Below are 18,058 nucleotides of genomic sequence, written 5' to 3' on the forward strand. Positions count from 1 at the left end.
ACAAAAGATGTCATATTTGAATATTTTTTACATAGATTAACTACAGTCTTTCACACACCACAGTAAGGTAGCCAGTCACATGCAGAAGACAGGTGAGAAGAGTCAGCTTATCAGCTAGAAACTGCGACCCTTTGTCAGAGTGCTGACTGCTCTGCCTTTCATGTCTGCATCAACTAATGAGTCAGTCGGGCTGGTGGTGCGTGATGGAGGGGCACATGGTCACAGGGCTTCTGTCTTACACTCGCCTTCCTGAAGTCCCTGCACCCTTCCTCTCCCCTTGGAATGCTTTTGTGCAGGTGTTTGGGTGAGCTGTGGGGGTACTTTCACATCCTTGAGTGAAGGTTCTGAATGTTGCATAGGCCTTGGTCAGTAGTTTTCCCAGACCATTAGTGAAGAAATAGCAACCATTGCCTGGCTCTTGCCTAGTTTGGAAAAAATAAATGTATGTACCCTAGAGGCCAGGCCTAAGGGGAAGAGAGCACTTCTTTCAGCATTGAGTAAAATGGGGCTATTTCTTTAATTAGGAGCCCTGGAAATCAATGCAGTTACTCCCTTTGTGCCCAGTCCCTCCATCACATTAATTAGCACAGAAAGAAACTGAATTCCCATTGCTACCTAAGTGTCACAGAGCTCTTGAGTCTCATTACACTTCCTGCCAGTTCTTGAAACAGACAATATCTTACACAATCTCTCTGGAGGGGACTTCTAATTATACTCTTACCTAGTCTTGTGTCATTATGGCTTTCAATTCTTGGAGCCTCTCAGCAGTAAGCAGCTCTGTCTTGTGTAATATTTGGGTAACACCAATTCACTCAGGATTTTTTCCTCTCTGGAGAACTAGTGACTATCAGTTAAGTGTCTTACACAGAATTAGGCTTTGGGAAGAAAGATAATAAGACATACTACTGTCCTTAAAGGAGTAAAGGTCAAGGAGGAGGGACAGATGTAAACAATAAATAAGATAGTTAGTGTGGCCCGTTAATCATTCAGGAAGTCTTGAGAAGAGGTTGTTGGACTTGGAGTGGTCAAGGAAACCATATGGAAGAGGCAATGCAAGCCAAGTGCAGAAGGCGTATGTACAATGTTGAATGAGTGTGCCAATCCTGAGTGTAAGGCACAGAAAGAATTCTCTGACATGTAAAAGAACAATCTTAGAAGCAAGAGATAAAGCTGGAGGGGGAAAATGAGACAGATTATGTAACACACAGAAACATATGTTAGCACTACATACCACTCTCAATTTAAATGTTAATGGAAGTTAAAGGAAATCCATTGACATCTGATGAGATTTGCAGTTGAGAAAGGTGACCTGTGCCCCATAGTAGAATGGAATAAAGGGGTCCTGTTTATATTTGCTGCATAGTGAATTACCCAAAGCACAGTGGTTTAATACAACCACAGTTTATTTAGTTAACTGTTCTGTTGGTTGACAGCTTGGGCTGTGCTTAGCTGGGCTTACTCATGTCTGCAGTCAGCTGCCAGTTTGACTTGGGGGTCACTTGCTTCTCACTCAGGTCACATCGTCAAACCATGTAGGTGGGGCCTCCTGTATACCAGCTGCCAGAAGGCTCAGAAGAGTACAGGCTCCACTGTGCAGGTGTCTGTTGAGTCCCTGCTTGTGTCATATTTGCCCTGCACCCCGTTGCCCAGTGCAATCACAGGGTAAGCCCAGAGTGGAAAGGTATTCAGAGTTATCCAGAAGGTGCGTAGGCACAGGAAAGTGAAGAAATCGTAGCTATTTTTGCAGTCACCACAGGGCCAGTGTTTGTATCGCAAGTGTCTAGTGGAGAGGGAATAGCTTTCTATAGATAAAATTGACATATAATACATTCTTGAAATACACAATTTGATTAGCTTTGACCTCTGCGTACACTTGTGAAGCCATCACCACAGTCAAGCTGGTGAGCCCCCAAAGTTTCCTATCCCTTTGTAATCCTGATTGTTCCCCAGACAGCCAGTGAGCAGGCAAGGTTCTTGTCCTCTGGAGTGTTGAGGTATTAAAATCTGTTCATCTGCTTATTCAACAGATGGCTTCTATTGAAGACCTAAAGGCTCTTCCATGCAAGGACTCGCTTGACTAGAGACCAGTATCTTAGTTCCGTTCTGTTCTGGGCCTTAGGAAAGCCAGGGTCTTCCCCTCACTTCATTGTTTCTGCATTTCCTTTCCTGATTCTTCTGAGTCAAGGTAGATCAGTGCTGCTTACCCAGGAGTGGTTTTGCTCCTTAGGGGCATTTGGCAATTTTAAGTGTTAATGACTGAGGTGTGAGGGTGGGGAAGCTATTGGCATCTAGTGTATAAGGCCAGGGATGCTAGTAAATTTTCTACAACGCATAGGACAACCCCACATCATAAAGAATTATGTTAACAATACCCAGGTTGAAACACTGTGGTAGAGGAATACTTTTCTCTACCAGGAAGTAATTGAAAGATAGAGGACAAATCAGATAGTGCTCTAGGCTCATTCGTATGGTCCCGTTCTCCTGGCTGCTTCTAATCTGCCCAGGTCACCAGGGCCAAGTGCTCCATAGGATGGTTGGTAGTAAGAGCTTCTGGCACTGAATGAAGTGATTTTTTCCCCCAGAAGCAGTCAGCTTGTATCTCACCCTCAGACATCTCTGGTGAAGGCAGCTGGGCAGAGCTTTCCAGGTTACAGCATCCTGCCAGTAGATGGCATAAGATGGGAGCACAAATAAATGCTGTGTTTATAAATATGATGCCCACTACTTTTTGAGAATCTATATATTAGATATTTAACACTTAATTTTCTGCAATCACCCCAACAACTATTTACACATAAAGAGTCCAAGGCTGTTTAGAGATAGTCAATAGTATCCTAATAAATGGTAAAGAGGATTCAAACATTGGAATCTGAATCCAGTGATCACCAAGAGGGTTCCATGGGCATCAAGACAACGCAAGACAGATGTTGACAGATTTTTATTTTTAAGTTTTTACTTTTTGCTCTCAGGTTAAGAAATTCACCCCATGAGCTGAACCAGTATAAAGAATGCTTTGTTTTCCCAGTTCCCTGTTGTCAGAAGTCTTTGGGGTCATATCCTGGTCTAATCCTTAGTTTCTAGTCCAGGAACTTTCTCTCCTGGACCTGCTGGACTCTACAGATTTGATCAGCATGTGGTGCTCCTAGGACTGAGGCTTGCACAGGCCCCCCTCTCCTACATGGCTTTCTTGGTGCTCCGAGAGTTCTGGGGATGTATACAACCCCATCTAAACCCATATCCAGATCAACTCTAGCCAGTTCCAACTCTGTTCTGCTGATAGCAGATCCCTCCTCTGCACTTGCACCCCTACCCCCCACACACCTCCGTGGCAGTACAGCTATTTAATGGGGTTTCAAGGACAGAGGAGTCCCTGGCTGGCTGTTTATAATCTCTGCACCCTTTGTGTGGTCAATATAGACCTCGGTGGCCCTCATGGATCTTGTGGTGACTAACAATTATTGAGTGCTTGTGTCAGACACTGTTCTGAGCTCCCTTATGTGTAATGTTTAATCCCTGCCAGAACTCTTTAGGAAACGTATTGCCATCCCTGTTGTTATGGATGAGGGTATGGAGGCACAGAGAAGTAACTTGGGCAAGATCATACCGTTTGTTAGTGAATGATGAAAATATTTGAGCCCGGACTCCTCTTAGCCACTATGCTATGCTGCCCCTCAGTATATGGTAAGTGCTATGAAAACTGGAATGAGTGGAGGGGTGGCCAGGGTAGGCCTCTGAAGAGCAGACAGTTTTGATCTGAAGCCTAACTTGTGAGAAGGGAGCCAGGCATGTGAAGATTTGGTGGAGCATGAACCAGGCAAGGATGACAGAGTGGACTGCTTTGGACTCCCATTGCAGATCTGCTGACCCGTATGGATCAATAACAGAACTTTCTCCCAAAGTAGACACTACAAAGAAGTTTTTATTCAAGTCCTCAGTATAGGTCAATGGCCACCACCAAAGGAAAATACAGCAAGTAAAATTCTATGGGGTCATGGAGGTCAGTATGAGACAGTCCAGAAAATGGTTCCAGACAGACCAGGGAAAACTTGGTCCAGTGGGCATGGTGCTTTGTTTTAGCTAGAACATAACAGGGGTAAAGATGAGTCATTAATGTGTAAACACTTGTCACTCTGCCTTCTCCCCTGCTGCATTCCTTGACTTGCTTTCTCCCCCTTTGATGCGTGCAGGAGTCTGCATTCTTGAAAGTTTATTTGCACAAGAAGTTTAGTTATTGGTTGGTCATGCTTTTTCCTTGGTAGATGGTGGGCCTTTGGGTGTGCTACTTCACGTTTGTCTTTGGTTCGGGTGTCTTCTAGTACACCAGGAATAGCATTTCTTCTCCATGTCTTCAGACTACATATTCAGGAACATTATCAGCACTTTGGGTCTCCATTGTCCTTAACTTGCATAATCTCACCAAGAGTAAGCTTCTCTACTGAAAAGTTTCCTCAGAGCCTTTTTCATGTCCCTGTTCCTCAGACTATAGATGAAAGGGTTCAGCATGGGGGTGACCACTGTGTACATCACCGAGGCTATTGAACCCTTTCTGGAGGGGTGAGCTGTTCCAGAAGTGAGGTAGACCCCAAGGCCAGCACCGTAGAACAAGGAGACAACTGAGAGGTGAGACCCACAGGTAGAAAAGACTTTATACTTACCCCCAGCAGATGAAATGCCCATTATGGAGGAGATAATTCTAGAATAAGAAAAAAGAATCCCAGTCAGGGGAATGACACCCAGCAGGCTAGTTATAAAATGCTGTAGGATGTTGTTGGCAAGGGTGTCAGAGCAGGCAAGCTTGAGGATCTGAGCAAGTTCACAGAAGAAGTGGGGGATTTCTGTTTCTTTGCAAAAGGACACCCTCAATATCATCAGACTTTGCAGCAAAGAATAGGTCAGGCAGATTAACCAAGAAAGCAGCAGCAGGAGACTACAAAGGCGAGGGCTCATGATGACTGTGTAGTGTAAGGGGTGGCAGATTGCCACAAACCGGTCATAGGCCATCACTGTCAGGAGCACATCATCTAGCCCAGCAAAAATCATGAAGAAATACATCTGGGTCATACAACCTTCATACATGATGTCTTTGCTCTGTGTCTGAATGTTCACCAGCATCTTCGGGACGGTGGTGGAGGTGAAACAGATGTCAACAAAGGACAAGTTGGACAGGAAGAAGTACATGGGGGTGTGGAGGCGGGAGTCAGAGCTGATGGCCGCAATGATGAGCAGGTTTCCTGTAACACAGACTAGGTACATGGACAGGAACAGCCCAAAGAGGTGGGGCTGCAGGTCCATGTCTTGGGAAAGTCCCAGAAGGATGAATTTTGAAGTAGCTGTTTGGTTCCCTGCTTCCATAATATTTATGGGAATTGCCTGAAGGAGGCAAGAATAATGTTGAAACAGTAACAAAACAGGAATGTGCCACCCATTTCAAACTCATTAAGTTTTATGTTTTATCTAAGAGAGTTGTTTTCTTACGTTGCTGAAAATCTCTTCAGTAATAACCTTTCCTTCCCTGCTTCCACCACTACTACCTGGAACACCTCCTCTTTAAAATGAATGTCCCACACTATTCAGGGTTCTCCTTTGCAAACTGCCCTAGAAATCCCGTGTGCCACCTATTTGCCCTTCCCCTCTCCAACTACTGGCGCCCAACCACTGATCTTGCTGTCACTATAATTTTGCCTTTTTGAGAATGTCATGTGGTTAGAATCATGCAACGTTTGCAGACTGGCTTCCTTCACTTAGCAATATATAAGATTTCTCTATGTATTTTCATGGCTTGATAGCTCATTTCTTTTTATTGCTAAATAAGATTCCATTGTCTGGATATACTACAGTTTCCATTTCCTATTGAAGATCTTGGTTGCTTCTAATTTTGGCATTTATGAATAAAGCTACATAAAATTTGCAGGTGTATGTGCATACATAAGTTTGCAGTTCACTTGGGTCAACACTAGGAATGCAGCTTCTGGATTATGTTTTCCTCTAAAGAAATAGCAAGTAATAATAATGATAACCCATCAAACTTAATGAGACTATCACATGTTGGTGATTGGCATGACAATGTATGAAAAGACTCCTTTTGGCTCAGAGATCAAGTTAGTAAGTATTAAGAGCCTTCCAAATGGGAATCCTCTATTTTAGTTCTAGGTATGAGACTGTCGGTAGTCTTACTGCTTATGGTACTTTGAATGCACTGTAGAGCATTGCTGTTGGAGTATAATGTTTATAGTTGTGGAAGTTTTTGAACAACCCAAATGGAGTGGTTAAAAAACACTAACCAACATGACAAAGTGAACATGTTATAATGTTAAATAGAAAGAATAGGACTGAAAGCCATTCACATAGAACATTAGCAAGTTAGAGATGAACTGTGACCGGAAAGAAATTCACCAGGATGTTCATGTTGCTTATATCTCTGAGAGGTGAGATTCTGGGTACTTACTTTCTTTTTCACTTCTTTTTCTGTACTTTCTTAATTTTCCACAATGAGCATATATTATTTTGTGATCAGAAAAAAATTAGAGAGAAATATATTCCTATCTTAAAACAGGTTTCAAGATGCCGCCTCTTCTCCCTTTTCCCCTGGGGCAGGTCAGGTACAGAGTAATCACTCAGTAAAAGATAATTTATCATGAGCCATTATGATAGTATTTAAAAGATGAAAGAAAAGAGAAAGCAGGAGGAAGAGAAACAAATATGAGATGAAAACAAGGAAACGAAGCTGTAGAATAAGTCAGAGTCCTCCAGAGAAAGAGAACCAGCGGGGGGGTGGGTGTGTGGGTGTGTGTGTGTATAGAAAGATTTATTGTAAGGAATTGGCTCATGTGGTTATGGAGGCTGACAAGTCCCGATCTCCACTTGGCAAGTTGGAGACCCAGGAGAGCCACTGTGTAGTTTCTGTCTGAGCTCAGAGGCCTGAGAACCAGGAGAGCTGATGGTGTAGTTTCAGTCTGAAAGCTGGCAGGCTTGAACAGAAAGAACTGATGTTTTACTTCTAGTCTGAACGCAGGATAAAAAAACAACACCCAGTGTCCCAGCCCAAAGGTAGTCAGGCAGAAGGAATTCTCTTTAACTCAGCCTTAATGTTCTATGCAGGCCTTCGACTGGTCAGCTGAGGCCTACTCCCATCAGGGAGGGCAATCTGCCTCACTCAGTGTAGGGATTCAAGTGCTAATCTCATCTAGAAACAACCCAGGACACCCAGAATAATGTCTGAACAAATATTTACCATCAGATACATGCTCTGTATATATTTCTATATGATCACAAAGTCATATAGATTATAATTATGTGTTCAGTTCAAAGGGCTGAAAAGGTCTGCACCTGGCTGCAGTGACAATGAGTTTGATTATGAAATGGGAATGATATCCATTGCCTTCAGGCCTCTCTGATGGGAGGCAGACATTATTGACGAGTCAGCAAAGAATTGGAGATAATTACCTTGATTTTGAATATTTGGTGGTGGCGGTAGTAGTGGGGGGGGGAGGGTTTGTGTGTAGCATGCAGAATAAAAGATGTAGAATAAAAGATGTAGGGCATATTTTTCAGATATGGGAGGATTATAATCAGCTTAGGTGAGAAATGCAAATTTTATTGCTTCGGTATTCCTAGGATCTTAGGAAGACAGGCTGCAGGAACTTTATGGGAACACCTGAACCTCAGGTATGTAGTAGGACATGAGAAGTCAGGAATGGTGGAGATGGCTGTTGCTACAATACCTTTTTTTTTTAATCCTCACCTGAGGATATTTTTTCCATTGCTTTTCAGAGACAGTGGAAGGGAAAGAGACGGAGGGAGGGAGGGAGCAATATCGATGTGAGAGAGACACATGGATTGGCCTCCTGCACGTGCCCCAAGCCTCCCACATGTGTCCCAACAAGGGCAAAGGGATCTAGCCCATAACCGAGGTACGTGCCCTTGGCCGGAATCAAACCTGGGACCCTTCAGTCCACGGGCTGATGCTCTAACCTCTGAGATAAACTGGCTAGGGCACTACAATACTTTTTTATAAAATAGGTGAATATATGAAGATTATTATTTAGGAAGACTCTGTCTTTGGTTCAAAATGACAAAATAAACTGCCCCTGGGCACTTTCTTCACTCACCAATGCTGCTTTAATTCAGATCCTGCTAATCTCTCATCTGTGCTACAAATAGATTGGCACCCATTTGGCCCATTCTGCAGGGGATGTGAGAATAAATCCAGTCTCAGCATTGTGTGCATCTTATAATTATTCGGTGGCTCTGTATCCCTCCAGGAGAGAGCCCAAACTCCAGTGCCCTCCATGATCTGACCCCCATCCTGTTGCTCTGTCTTTACCTCCCATTCCACCACCCTCTTCCTGCCTTCTAATCCATCCTTTGTATTAAGGAGGAAATCTCCCAAAACTTTTCAGTGAGGCAGAAGGATAACTATCACTGTGAAGTGTTGTCTAATTGCCTGCCTAATTCTCTCACTTTCTGGGGGAAGGTCCCTTGGCTTGGGACCTAGACTCTATGAAGTTAATGCTCATAGGAATTTAATAAATTGCAAGTGATTTTTGTCCAGCATTCATTCAAATTATTTTTTTTTCAGCTAAAAAGATTACCCCCAAAGTTATTGTTTATTGCCCTGTAGGAATCTCTATCAGGTAGAAAAGATAACCCCAAAGGCTATGGTTTTATTTTCCTATATTTTTACATCTAACTTAGAAAACTAATGCCATCATTCCTTTCCTGCCTATATAAATTTCTGTTCTTCAAATGCTCTGCAAACTAGCTTTGCTCCCCTTGCTCCTCATTAATAAGTCTTCGGCATGTGCTCTATATATATTTGTGTGAGTCACATTTTTATCCATTGGAAAACAATGCTTTGACATCAGATATTCAGCGTCTTACAATTCTGGGGACATTCTGTGTAGTTTCATAGCTTTGGACCTTTGCATTTACCAGGTCCTCCTCCTCCCTTAGTCACATGGACGAGTCCTATTCCTGTTCCCACACTGTCCTGAAATCTTATATTGACACCCCCACGCAGCACCCTCTTTGGACACTCTCTGTACCTTGGTAGACTGGACTACACATGGGGCAAGCCATCACCTCGCATGCATGTGTTTGTTTCTAGACTTTTCATCCGCCCAGGAGAGCAGCGCATCGTAGCTACCTCTCTATGTGCAGCACTTAGCTCTGTGTCAGGAACAGGGGAGATGCTCTATAGATGTAGAAATGTCCCATCAAAGCAAAAATTGGGGGAGGAAACGTTCAAGTGAGTGGAGAGAAGTTATGAGGGGAAGGCCCACAGCTGAGAGGCAGTGAAGAACAGTGGACCTGAAGACAGAAGGAAGGTCTAGAGAACATGAGGTCCAGTGAGGCTTGGAAGCCTGTCCCGAGCAAGGGCCTTTAACTTGATTTTGTTGGGCTTTTCTTCCTCTACATCCCTGCCCACATGCCAGGAAAGCACGCAAGTGAAAGTTTTGTTCCCCTCTTACCTGTGCCACAGCAGCTTCTGAGAATCCTCGAGCATCATGATGGAATTTCTGAAGGTCTGGGCTCTATTATCTTTGCTTCTCCCAATGGACGACAAATAAAGACGCAGGAACAGGGATGAAGTGCTGAGCGCAGCGCCCAGGGGAGTTTCCTCCTGGCCTGGGCCAGGTGAGCCTAAAGTGAAGGGCACAAGAGGATTATTTGGTTCTGAATCCCCTTGCGTCTCATTAAATAAATTGCTATTTTAACGAAATGTTTCTGGAGAGCCCCTCCTGTGAGGGTCAGTGGAGTGATCTCCCCTCACTGGGAGGATTGAAGCCATGTGTTGGATCCTAAGTGCCAGGTTTTGAGTTCTGTGTGCCATGTAGCTGTTTTCATTTCATCTGCAAAATCCCCCTCAAAGTCTGCGTGAACACTTTATTATTATTTTATAGAAGAGGAAAGAAGCAAAGCATTTCTGTGTCATCTGTGCAGGTCATGAGGCAGAAAGGAGTGAAACCAAGTTTAAATCGGTAGTCTGACTCCTGACCTGGCGCACCTGGCTGGTGTTCTCCCCCTGCCAACCTGACTATTTATTCACTTCCCCGGACGCTCCGGGAAGAGACCGCGGACTCACTGTGTCTCCCCTTGGGGGCTTTCCGATAGACCACAGCAAAGAGCAGTGAGTAAACCTGCTGTAGCAACTTCATAGGAACAACGGATGGCTGGATCACAGGCAAGGAGCACAGCGTCGCACACAGTAATTTAGGGCAAAGCCCCTGTCCGGGGTACCCCAGTAGAGCTGTCCCCTTCCTCCATTCATGCATTCAGCCCAGTCAATCTCAGAGAGACATGTCAGGGTCTTGGTTCCATTTCTACTCAGGAAACTAGAAACAGTTTAAAAGTATACCTCAGATATGCCTGTGGGTAAGACCTCTGGACTCTGCTTAAAACTTTCTAAAGGTTGGGAAACTTAATTTTGAATCCTTGTCTGCTCTACTACTATCTCTGTGACATGGGGCAAGTTCTTAATATCTCTGAGCCTGACTTGATTCCGAGTTGACACAACCACGTTGAATGATTGACAGATAGCGGATGCTCCCTGTGGGGTCAATGTGTGGTGGGTGCAGTAATAAAGGAAAGGAAAAGTAAGTTTTAGATATCACCTTTAATAATAATAAGGCCGATCCTTATGCCAGTCAACTTAAATGTTGATGGTATGATGTCCCTTGGCCCCTGCCGGGGAAGCCATGCTGCCTACGCTCTTTATTAACCAAAGGGGTGTGTGCAATATCTGGAAGAGATTTCTTCTGTTGTGTATTCGATGCTTCCTCTGTGATGAGAAAGTACAGGCCCTAGGGATTGAAAAATGAATGAGACACAATAATTTTTCTCCAAATACTAAGTGGGTGACAAAAATAAAATTTTTCAGACAGCAAAGTGGACAAAATTAAGAGGTATACTTAGGAAATAATTCATGAATTTTTGTTTCCTGGTACCAGTCAAAAATTGATTAATTTTGACGTTAGAAGCCTGGCAGTGTAAGAGGTTACCCTGGTCTTTGTCCTTGAAGTTACAGTTTGAACAGCTATAATTCAACAAAGGATTCCCTGCTCAATACAAACATCTGAGAGATCCACGCTGTTATGCAAAGTGCTGGGGTCCCAGAAAAACTCACTGTATTTTTTGTAGATTCCAAAGAAATAACCCAGAGGATTGGCTGTGAAAGACATGGCTTTATTAGGATTAACCTGCTCACCAGTGGCAGCTGACCGGTGACATTTACTGCCACACCAGCTGCCACTGGTGAAGTTGTCCCGCTAAGTCCCACCCAGCCTGCGAGTGGGCCAGTGAGCCGCACCAGCAGCAGCTGGCCAGTGCTCTTATTTTGCCGCCACCTAGACTTTCCCAGCACAAGGTTTTAGAGAGCACAGAAAACAGAGAAAAACGGCCTGCAGGGGTACGTGTGTAAGCTGTGTGAGGTCAAAATACTATCTGTTTACAATCCAGGCTCACATCTAGAAGCAGTTTCTCTTTGGCCTTTCCTAGACTGAGTTGCTGGCCAGGCTCCCAGGGTCTCAGTCTGCTTACAGACGGCCTTCACTGTATTTCCCATAGGGTGGGAGGGGGAGTTGGAGCATGGGAAGGGGCCCATGTTCCCATTTACCATACATGCACATTGAAACATCCAATGGTGGGCACATTGGAGCAAGCGGGAGGTAGGAAGGAGGAAGAGCAGAGCCGGGTGCCACAGATGCTGCCTGAAGCTCACTGCATATCTCAGCAGAGGGGAGAAGTCAGGTTGCAGCCTGCGTTCCCTGAAGCCTTGAAGATCAGAGAGGTAAGGGAGCATCCCTGCCTGAGCAGAGCAGAGACAGAGTGCAGACATACGGCTACAAACAAACTCTGTGGCAGAAAAACAAAGCCACAGAGTTTGGATACCTCCCCTCACCTTCCCAGAGCTGGCAGTGGGCCCCAGAAGAAGCTGTAGCAGTGAAGGCTGGGCTACAGAGCACACTATATGCAACCCTGGGAACTGGAGAGGCAGAAGCATTTTCCCCCAAGGGGAAGGCACATGCTTGGGCTAAATCAAGAGACAAGGATGGAGATACAGAGGTAGAGGAACTGAGGTCTGACAAGGAGAGCAAAGCCACAAATGCATTATCCAGCCTATCTCAGCTCACCCCACTCCCACCCACTGTGGCGGAGCCTAGTGGAGGCACCTAGGACTCCTCCAGCAGTGAAGAACTGCTGACAGTGTCTGGCTACAGAGAACAGCACTGAGATTTCATGGGATCAGAACCCCATCACCCTCCACTTTCCCCCACAGAAGTGGTGCCCTGAGACTTAGCAACCTGGTCACAAAGGAGATACCCACCTCCTCAGGGAATACAGGGCATTTTTCACCTTCCTGCATGAGCAGGAATCCAGAGAGGATAGCAGTGCAAGAGAAACTTTAAAACTTGCACTTCAGCGCCACCTACTGGAAAACTAATTAAGACTTTACCAACCTACTAACTAGAGAAGTGCCACTCTTAAAAAACAAACAAAGCAGATTTTATTCCCATAAACGCTTAGGCAGAGAAAGAATCCATCAAATACCAGGAAAAATCAAGGTAATAAGGCAGCTAGAAATAAAATCTCTAGAAGGTAAAGACATGGAAATATGTGATTAAATAATAGAATTCAAGATTGCAGTTCTGAGAAAACAAGATACAAGAAAACAAAGGAAGTTTAATGAACTCAGAAATAAAATCAATGAACAAAAGGAGAACTTTACCACAGAGACTGAAACTTTAAAAAAAGAAACAAATAGAAATTCTGGAGCTGAAGAACTCGATAAAAGAGGTGAAAATGAACTAGTGAGCCTAGGAAATAGAGCTAACCAGATAGAGGAAATAATTAGTGATCGAAGATAGAAATCTAGAAATGATGCTGGTGGAAGAAGAGTGAGACTTGAGAGTAAAAAAGAAAAGAAAAAAGAACTACGAGAACTGAGAACTATCTGACTCCCATCAGAAAGAACAATATAAGAATAGTAGACATACCAGAAGGAGAAGGGAACAGAGAGCCTATTCAAACAAATAGTTGACAAGAACTTCCCAAGTCTTTCGAAGGAGCTGGGTCCTCAAGTCCAAGAAGCAAACAGAACACCTAATTATCTCAAATCAAAAAGGCCTGCAAGGCACATTATATTAAAACTATCAAAAATTAATGACAAAGAAAAAATTCTCAAAGCCAGAGAAAAGAAGACAGTAACCTATAAAGGCAATCCCATTAGATTACCATTGGATTTCTCAAGCTAGGAGAGAGTGGAGTCAAATATTCAAACTATTGAAAGGTAGGAATTACCAGCCAATAATATATCCAGCAAAGTTAACCTTTACATATGAAGGAGAAATAAAGACTTTTACAGACATATAGAAGCTGAGGGAATTTCCCACAAGACCTGCATTTTAGGAAATAATGAAGTTATTCTACCTGAAACAAAAAGACAAAAGGGACAAAACTATGAGTTAGATGACTGACAGACAGAAGCAGGAAATTGCAATCTTTATTCAGAATAGGGTATTATACATTTAAGTATAACATAGAAGTTAAAGGAGGTAAAAAAAAATTTTTAAGAGAAGAAATTAGTTACAGCAATTCAGAAATGAATTCACAGCATAAATAGGGATACTTTGTAACAACAGAAATATAAAAGGGGAAGGGACAAAGGTCTGAATTTGCAAAGGAGGATGGAGATTAGATGTATTCAAAAGAAAAAGACTATTTATGAAATTTTTTTAACAAAAACATAATGGTAACCACATACAAAAAACACAAATCTGAGATACTTAAAGAAAATATTTACACCCAGCCAGGCGTGGCTCAGTGGTTGGGTGCCGACCTAGGGTCCAGGCGATCAGGGTTCGATTCCCGGCCAGGGCACATGCCCGGGTTGCGGGCTCGATCCCCAGTCGGGGGCGTGCAGAGGGCAGCCGATCAATGACTCTCTCATCACTGATGTTTCTATCTCCCTTTCTCTCTCTCTGAAATCAATAAAGATAAATTTTTTTTAAAAAAATAAAAAATAAAAAAATAAAAGAAAATATTTACACCTGTTAGAATGGCTGTTACCAACAAGACAGGTAATAACTTATTAACTTAAAAATATAGAAAACAAAGGAAAAAAATATGGAACACCACCAAACAAAACCAACAAACAGAAACAAAGTGAAACAACCAATGGAGACACAGAGGTACCAGAAAATCAAAGAGAAAAATGGCTATAAAAGATCCTCATACATCAATAATTACCCTAAATGTAAACGGACTGAATTCACCAATAAAAAGGCACAGAATAGCACATTGGATCAAACAAAAACATATGCTGCCTCCAGGAGACACATCTCAGCTGCAATGACAAATAGGCTCAAAGTAAAAGGATGAAAAGTGATTCTCCAAGCAAATGGCTTTCAGAGAAAAGCAGGTGTAACTAGACTTATATCTGACAAAATAGATTTCAAGATAAAAAAGTGTAACGAGACAAAGGTGGACATTTTATAATGATAAAGGGGACAATACATCAAGAAGACATATCAATATATATTGTACTCAACCAGGGAGCACCAAAATATATAAAGCAACTACAAACAGAACTCAAGTGAGAAACTAACAAAAACATAATTGTCGTAGGGAACCTAAATACCCCACTGACAGTTATAGATAGATCACTCCCCCCAAAAATCATAAGGAAATACCAGCCTTAAATGACACTTTGGACCAAATGAACATAATCAACATTTACAGAGCCTTTCATCCCAGAACACCAGGACATTCTCCAGTGCACATGGAACATTCCCAAGAATGGACCATATGTTGGGACACAAACAAGCCTCAACAAATTCAAGAAGATTGAAATTATACCAAACATATTCTTCCATCAAAATGCTTTGAAATTGGAAATCAGCTGCAAAACCAAAGCAGGAAAAGCCACAAGTATGGGGAGATTAAACAGCATGCTATTAAAGGATGACTGGGTCAAAGAAGAAATAAAAGGAGAGATCAAAAGATACATAGAGACAAATGAAAATGACTGCCACATATCAAAGCTTTTGGGATGCAACTAATTAAAGAATAGTACATTTCACTTAGAATGAAGAATAGATAATTTATAAAATAAATAATTCATTTACTTTCAAATGAATTACAGAACTCCAATTTTTATGGTAAATCATAGAGTATCAATTTAATTTCCTACAATCAACTGGAGCATTTCCTTTTTCATTTAAATATTTCCTCATGTCCAAAATGAAAAATCATCTTATAGTTCTATCCTCTCTTCTCTTCACAACCAAAGTTCTTGATAGTGCTCTACACTCCCGAGGTCAGTTTCCTCACTGCTAATTCACTGCCAAGCCCACTATAAATGGACCCCTCCCCATCATTCTACCAAAATTGCTCCATTGTTTTCCATATCACTAAACCCAAGACTTATGGTTCAGCCTGTATTTTATTGACCTCAGACCATCATGTTACAGGGTTGACTCCCTCCTTTAAAACAGGACTTGCTCCATCTCCACGGTGCGTTCAGCTCCACGTAGCCTACCCAGTCACAAGGGGTCCCCTGAGACACACGCATCTCCATTTGCTTCTGTGTTACTTTGAGACCCTCAGTACTGTGGCCACAGGGAGATGGGCCTTTGCAGCACAGACACATTCCTGAGGTGGAATCTCTTTTTCCCGAAGCCAAATCTACAGCGATAAGAGTGAAGGAAGAGGTGTGGGGCGGGGAGGCGGAATCCACCCGGCTCCAAAGCCGCCTCCCTGGAAACAGAATTAGCACGCGTTCAGGTCTGCCACTTGCTCTGCGCCCCCAGGGGGCTGGATGGCTTCAAGGGTAGAGCATCAGAGGAACAATTTATTTAATGAGGAAAGAGGACACATCATCCCCCTGGGCCTTGAGGAGCCATAAGTACTTCCCTGGCATCCTCACCCGTAGTTCAGTGACGCCCGACGAGGGGAGACCGCACTTGTGCCTCTCACAGACATGACTTTGTGACAAGCTCCATCTCTACCATTCCCTGGGTGAGTGTCTTCAGCATCCAACAGTCAGAGGAGAAAGAGTTGGTACAAATATTTAAGCAGTGCCGGTGGAGTGAGTCACCTGGCCTAGTCAGTACTGTGTATGGAAAGGAATATTTAAAAAGTGGGGAGAGGGCCCTGGCCAGGTAGCTCAGTTGATTAGAGCGTCATCCCGATACACCAGCGCTATGCATTCAATCCCGGGTCAGGGCCCACACAAGAAGCAACCGACTAATGTCCAAATAAGTGGAACAACAAGTCGATGTTATTTTATTTTCATCTCTGAAATTTATTTTCCTGGTTATATATGTCTTTTTTTATTCCGTTGTTTCTGTCACCACCAGCTCCAATGGAAACTCATTCTGGAACCAATGACTTGCTCAGTGTCAGTAGAAACTGGCACTTCCTCGAGTATAAAAAGTTCCCAGCGCCCTGCTAAGAGCTTCCTGTCCTTGTCTAGTGCAGTAGTTCTCAAAGTGTGGTTCCTGAAGCAGCAGCAGTAGCATCAGTACCCCCCCCCCCCCGGGGTGCTTGTTGGAAATGCAGATTCTCAGACCCACCCAAGACCTGCTGACAGAAATTATGGGGATGAGACCCAACAATCTGTTTCAACAAGCCCTCCAGGGGATTCCGATGCCTGCTATAATTGGAGAACCTCCGCTCCAGCAAAGTGTCTGCTTCCACACCCCGGCCCCATCATCATTTGAGTTTTACGAGGTTATATATACTCCTTGATTCAACAAATATGTACTGAATGCCCACTATGTGTCAGATGTTATCTATGTTGTCATTGCAATTGTGAATGGACCTACTTTCCCTCTTATTTTTCCTAGTGATTCTTTGCAGATACAAGAAAGCTAATGACACTGATTAGTCCGAATAGTGTTTAAGTTGACTTTCTTTAGTGTTCCCAAGTAGGTAATCATATCAGCAGCTGATAGTGACCAGTTTTGCTTTTGGTTTTCAACTATTACATCTGATTTACTTTTGTTTGATGGCATTCCTTTTGAATTATTAGAAACAACATTAAATAATGATAACAGCAGGCATAATTTCTCCCTGCTGCTTCTTATGAGTTTGTTTTGTTTTTTAGGGTTTAATGATGGATCTTGGATTAGCACTTGAAATTTTACTGTTCCCTTCCCATCAATGACTGTTCAATTTTATTATATGCATTTATGTTGAAACTATCATTATTTCTGCATTGGTCTATTCATGCAAATACTTTTGTTATCTGACTTTCTAATATTAAATATTTTTGTGCCTTTCAGATGAACATTAATGCATAAGGGAGTATGTTATTTTTATCAAGCCGACAACTTCATCTTACTCCTTCAGATTGCTGCATTTGTAGTCCATGTGAGTTTAGTTTGTGGATTTCTTGTTTGTGTTATGTATTATTTTTGGTTTCAACCTTCATTCAACTTTTCATGCTCTTTGAGAACAAACCACTGTGAATACCAGGATCAGTAAATGTTATAGCGTGTGATCTGAATTTGTGTAGCTTATGATTCACTGGTGAAAGGGACAGATATTAATTAAATAATTTCATAAGTAAATGCAAAAACATAACAATGACTTAGGCAATGAAGAAGAATACAGGGGGCTATAAAAGCACGGACTGGGGGGCTGTGCTTGCTGGGCAGGGAGGGTTCAGGAAGGCTTCTTTGAAGAAATGATGTCCCATATAAGAGATAAAGACAAGAATTATCACAGAAAGGCAAAGGCATGGAGGACCACCCCACCCAGAGGGCAGTGCGTACACAGGTGTGGCTGGGAGATTTTTAGGATTCCTAAGAAGTCAAAAGAGTTGGAACTGGGAGAGTGAAAGGCTAGTGTTGTACTTAATAACATTGGGAGGTTGGAAGGAACCAGCATGTGCTGGCAAACCTGGAAAGGGCATTAAAAGAAAGAAAAATCATAGACCAGCCTCCCTTATGGACACTGAGGCAAAAATCCTCAGATGAAAGCACCTTTCAGAGCATATTTGTGTTTGTTTCTGCCTGGGGCTTAGGATATATGTCAACCAGGACCACTTGGGACT

The 18,058-nt window shown here is 42.9% G+C and overlaps 2 protein-coding genes across 2 annotated transcripts in view; one reads left to right on the top strand and one right to left on the bottom strand.

Moving 5' to 3' along the window:
• Positions 1-18,058, top strand: part of ZNF317 (zinc finger protein 317) — a 37,006-nt gene that overhangs the window by 16,507 nt on the left and 2,441 nt on the right. Inside the window, exon 2 of the mRNA XM_081136128.1 lies at positions 17,286-17,373. The gene's annotated coding sequence lies outside the window, so the exon portion shown is untranslated. The remainder of the gene's footprint in view (positions 1-17,285; positions 17,374-18,058) is intronic.
• The window catches only part of LOC308556301 (olfactory receptor 7D4-like), a gene marked incomplete at both ends in the record, with an annotated part of 69,913 nt that continues 56,268 nt past the window's right edge, over positions 4,414-18,058 (bottom strand). Inside the window, one exon of the mRNA XM_081135456.1 lies at positions 4,414-5,203. Within this exon, the coding sequence (XP_080991582.1) occupies positions 4,414-5,203 (790 nt within the window). The remainder of the gene's footprint in view (positions 5,204-18,058) is intronic.

Source organism: Miniopterus schreibersii, assembly GCF_964146895.1.
Source record: "Miniopterus schreibersii genome assembly, chromosome: 4".
Lineage (NCBI taxonomy): Eukaryota > Metazoa > Chordata > Mammalia > Chiroptera > Miniopteridae > Miniopterus > Miniopterus schreibersii.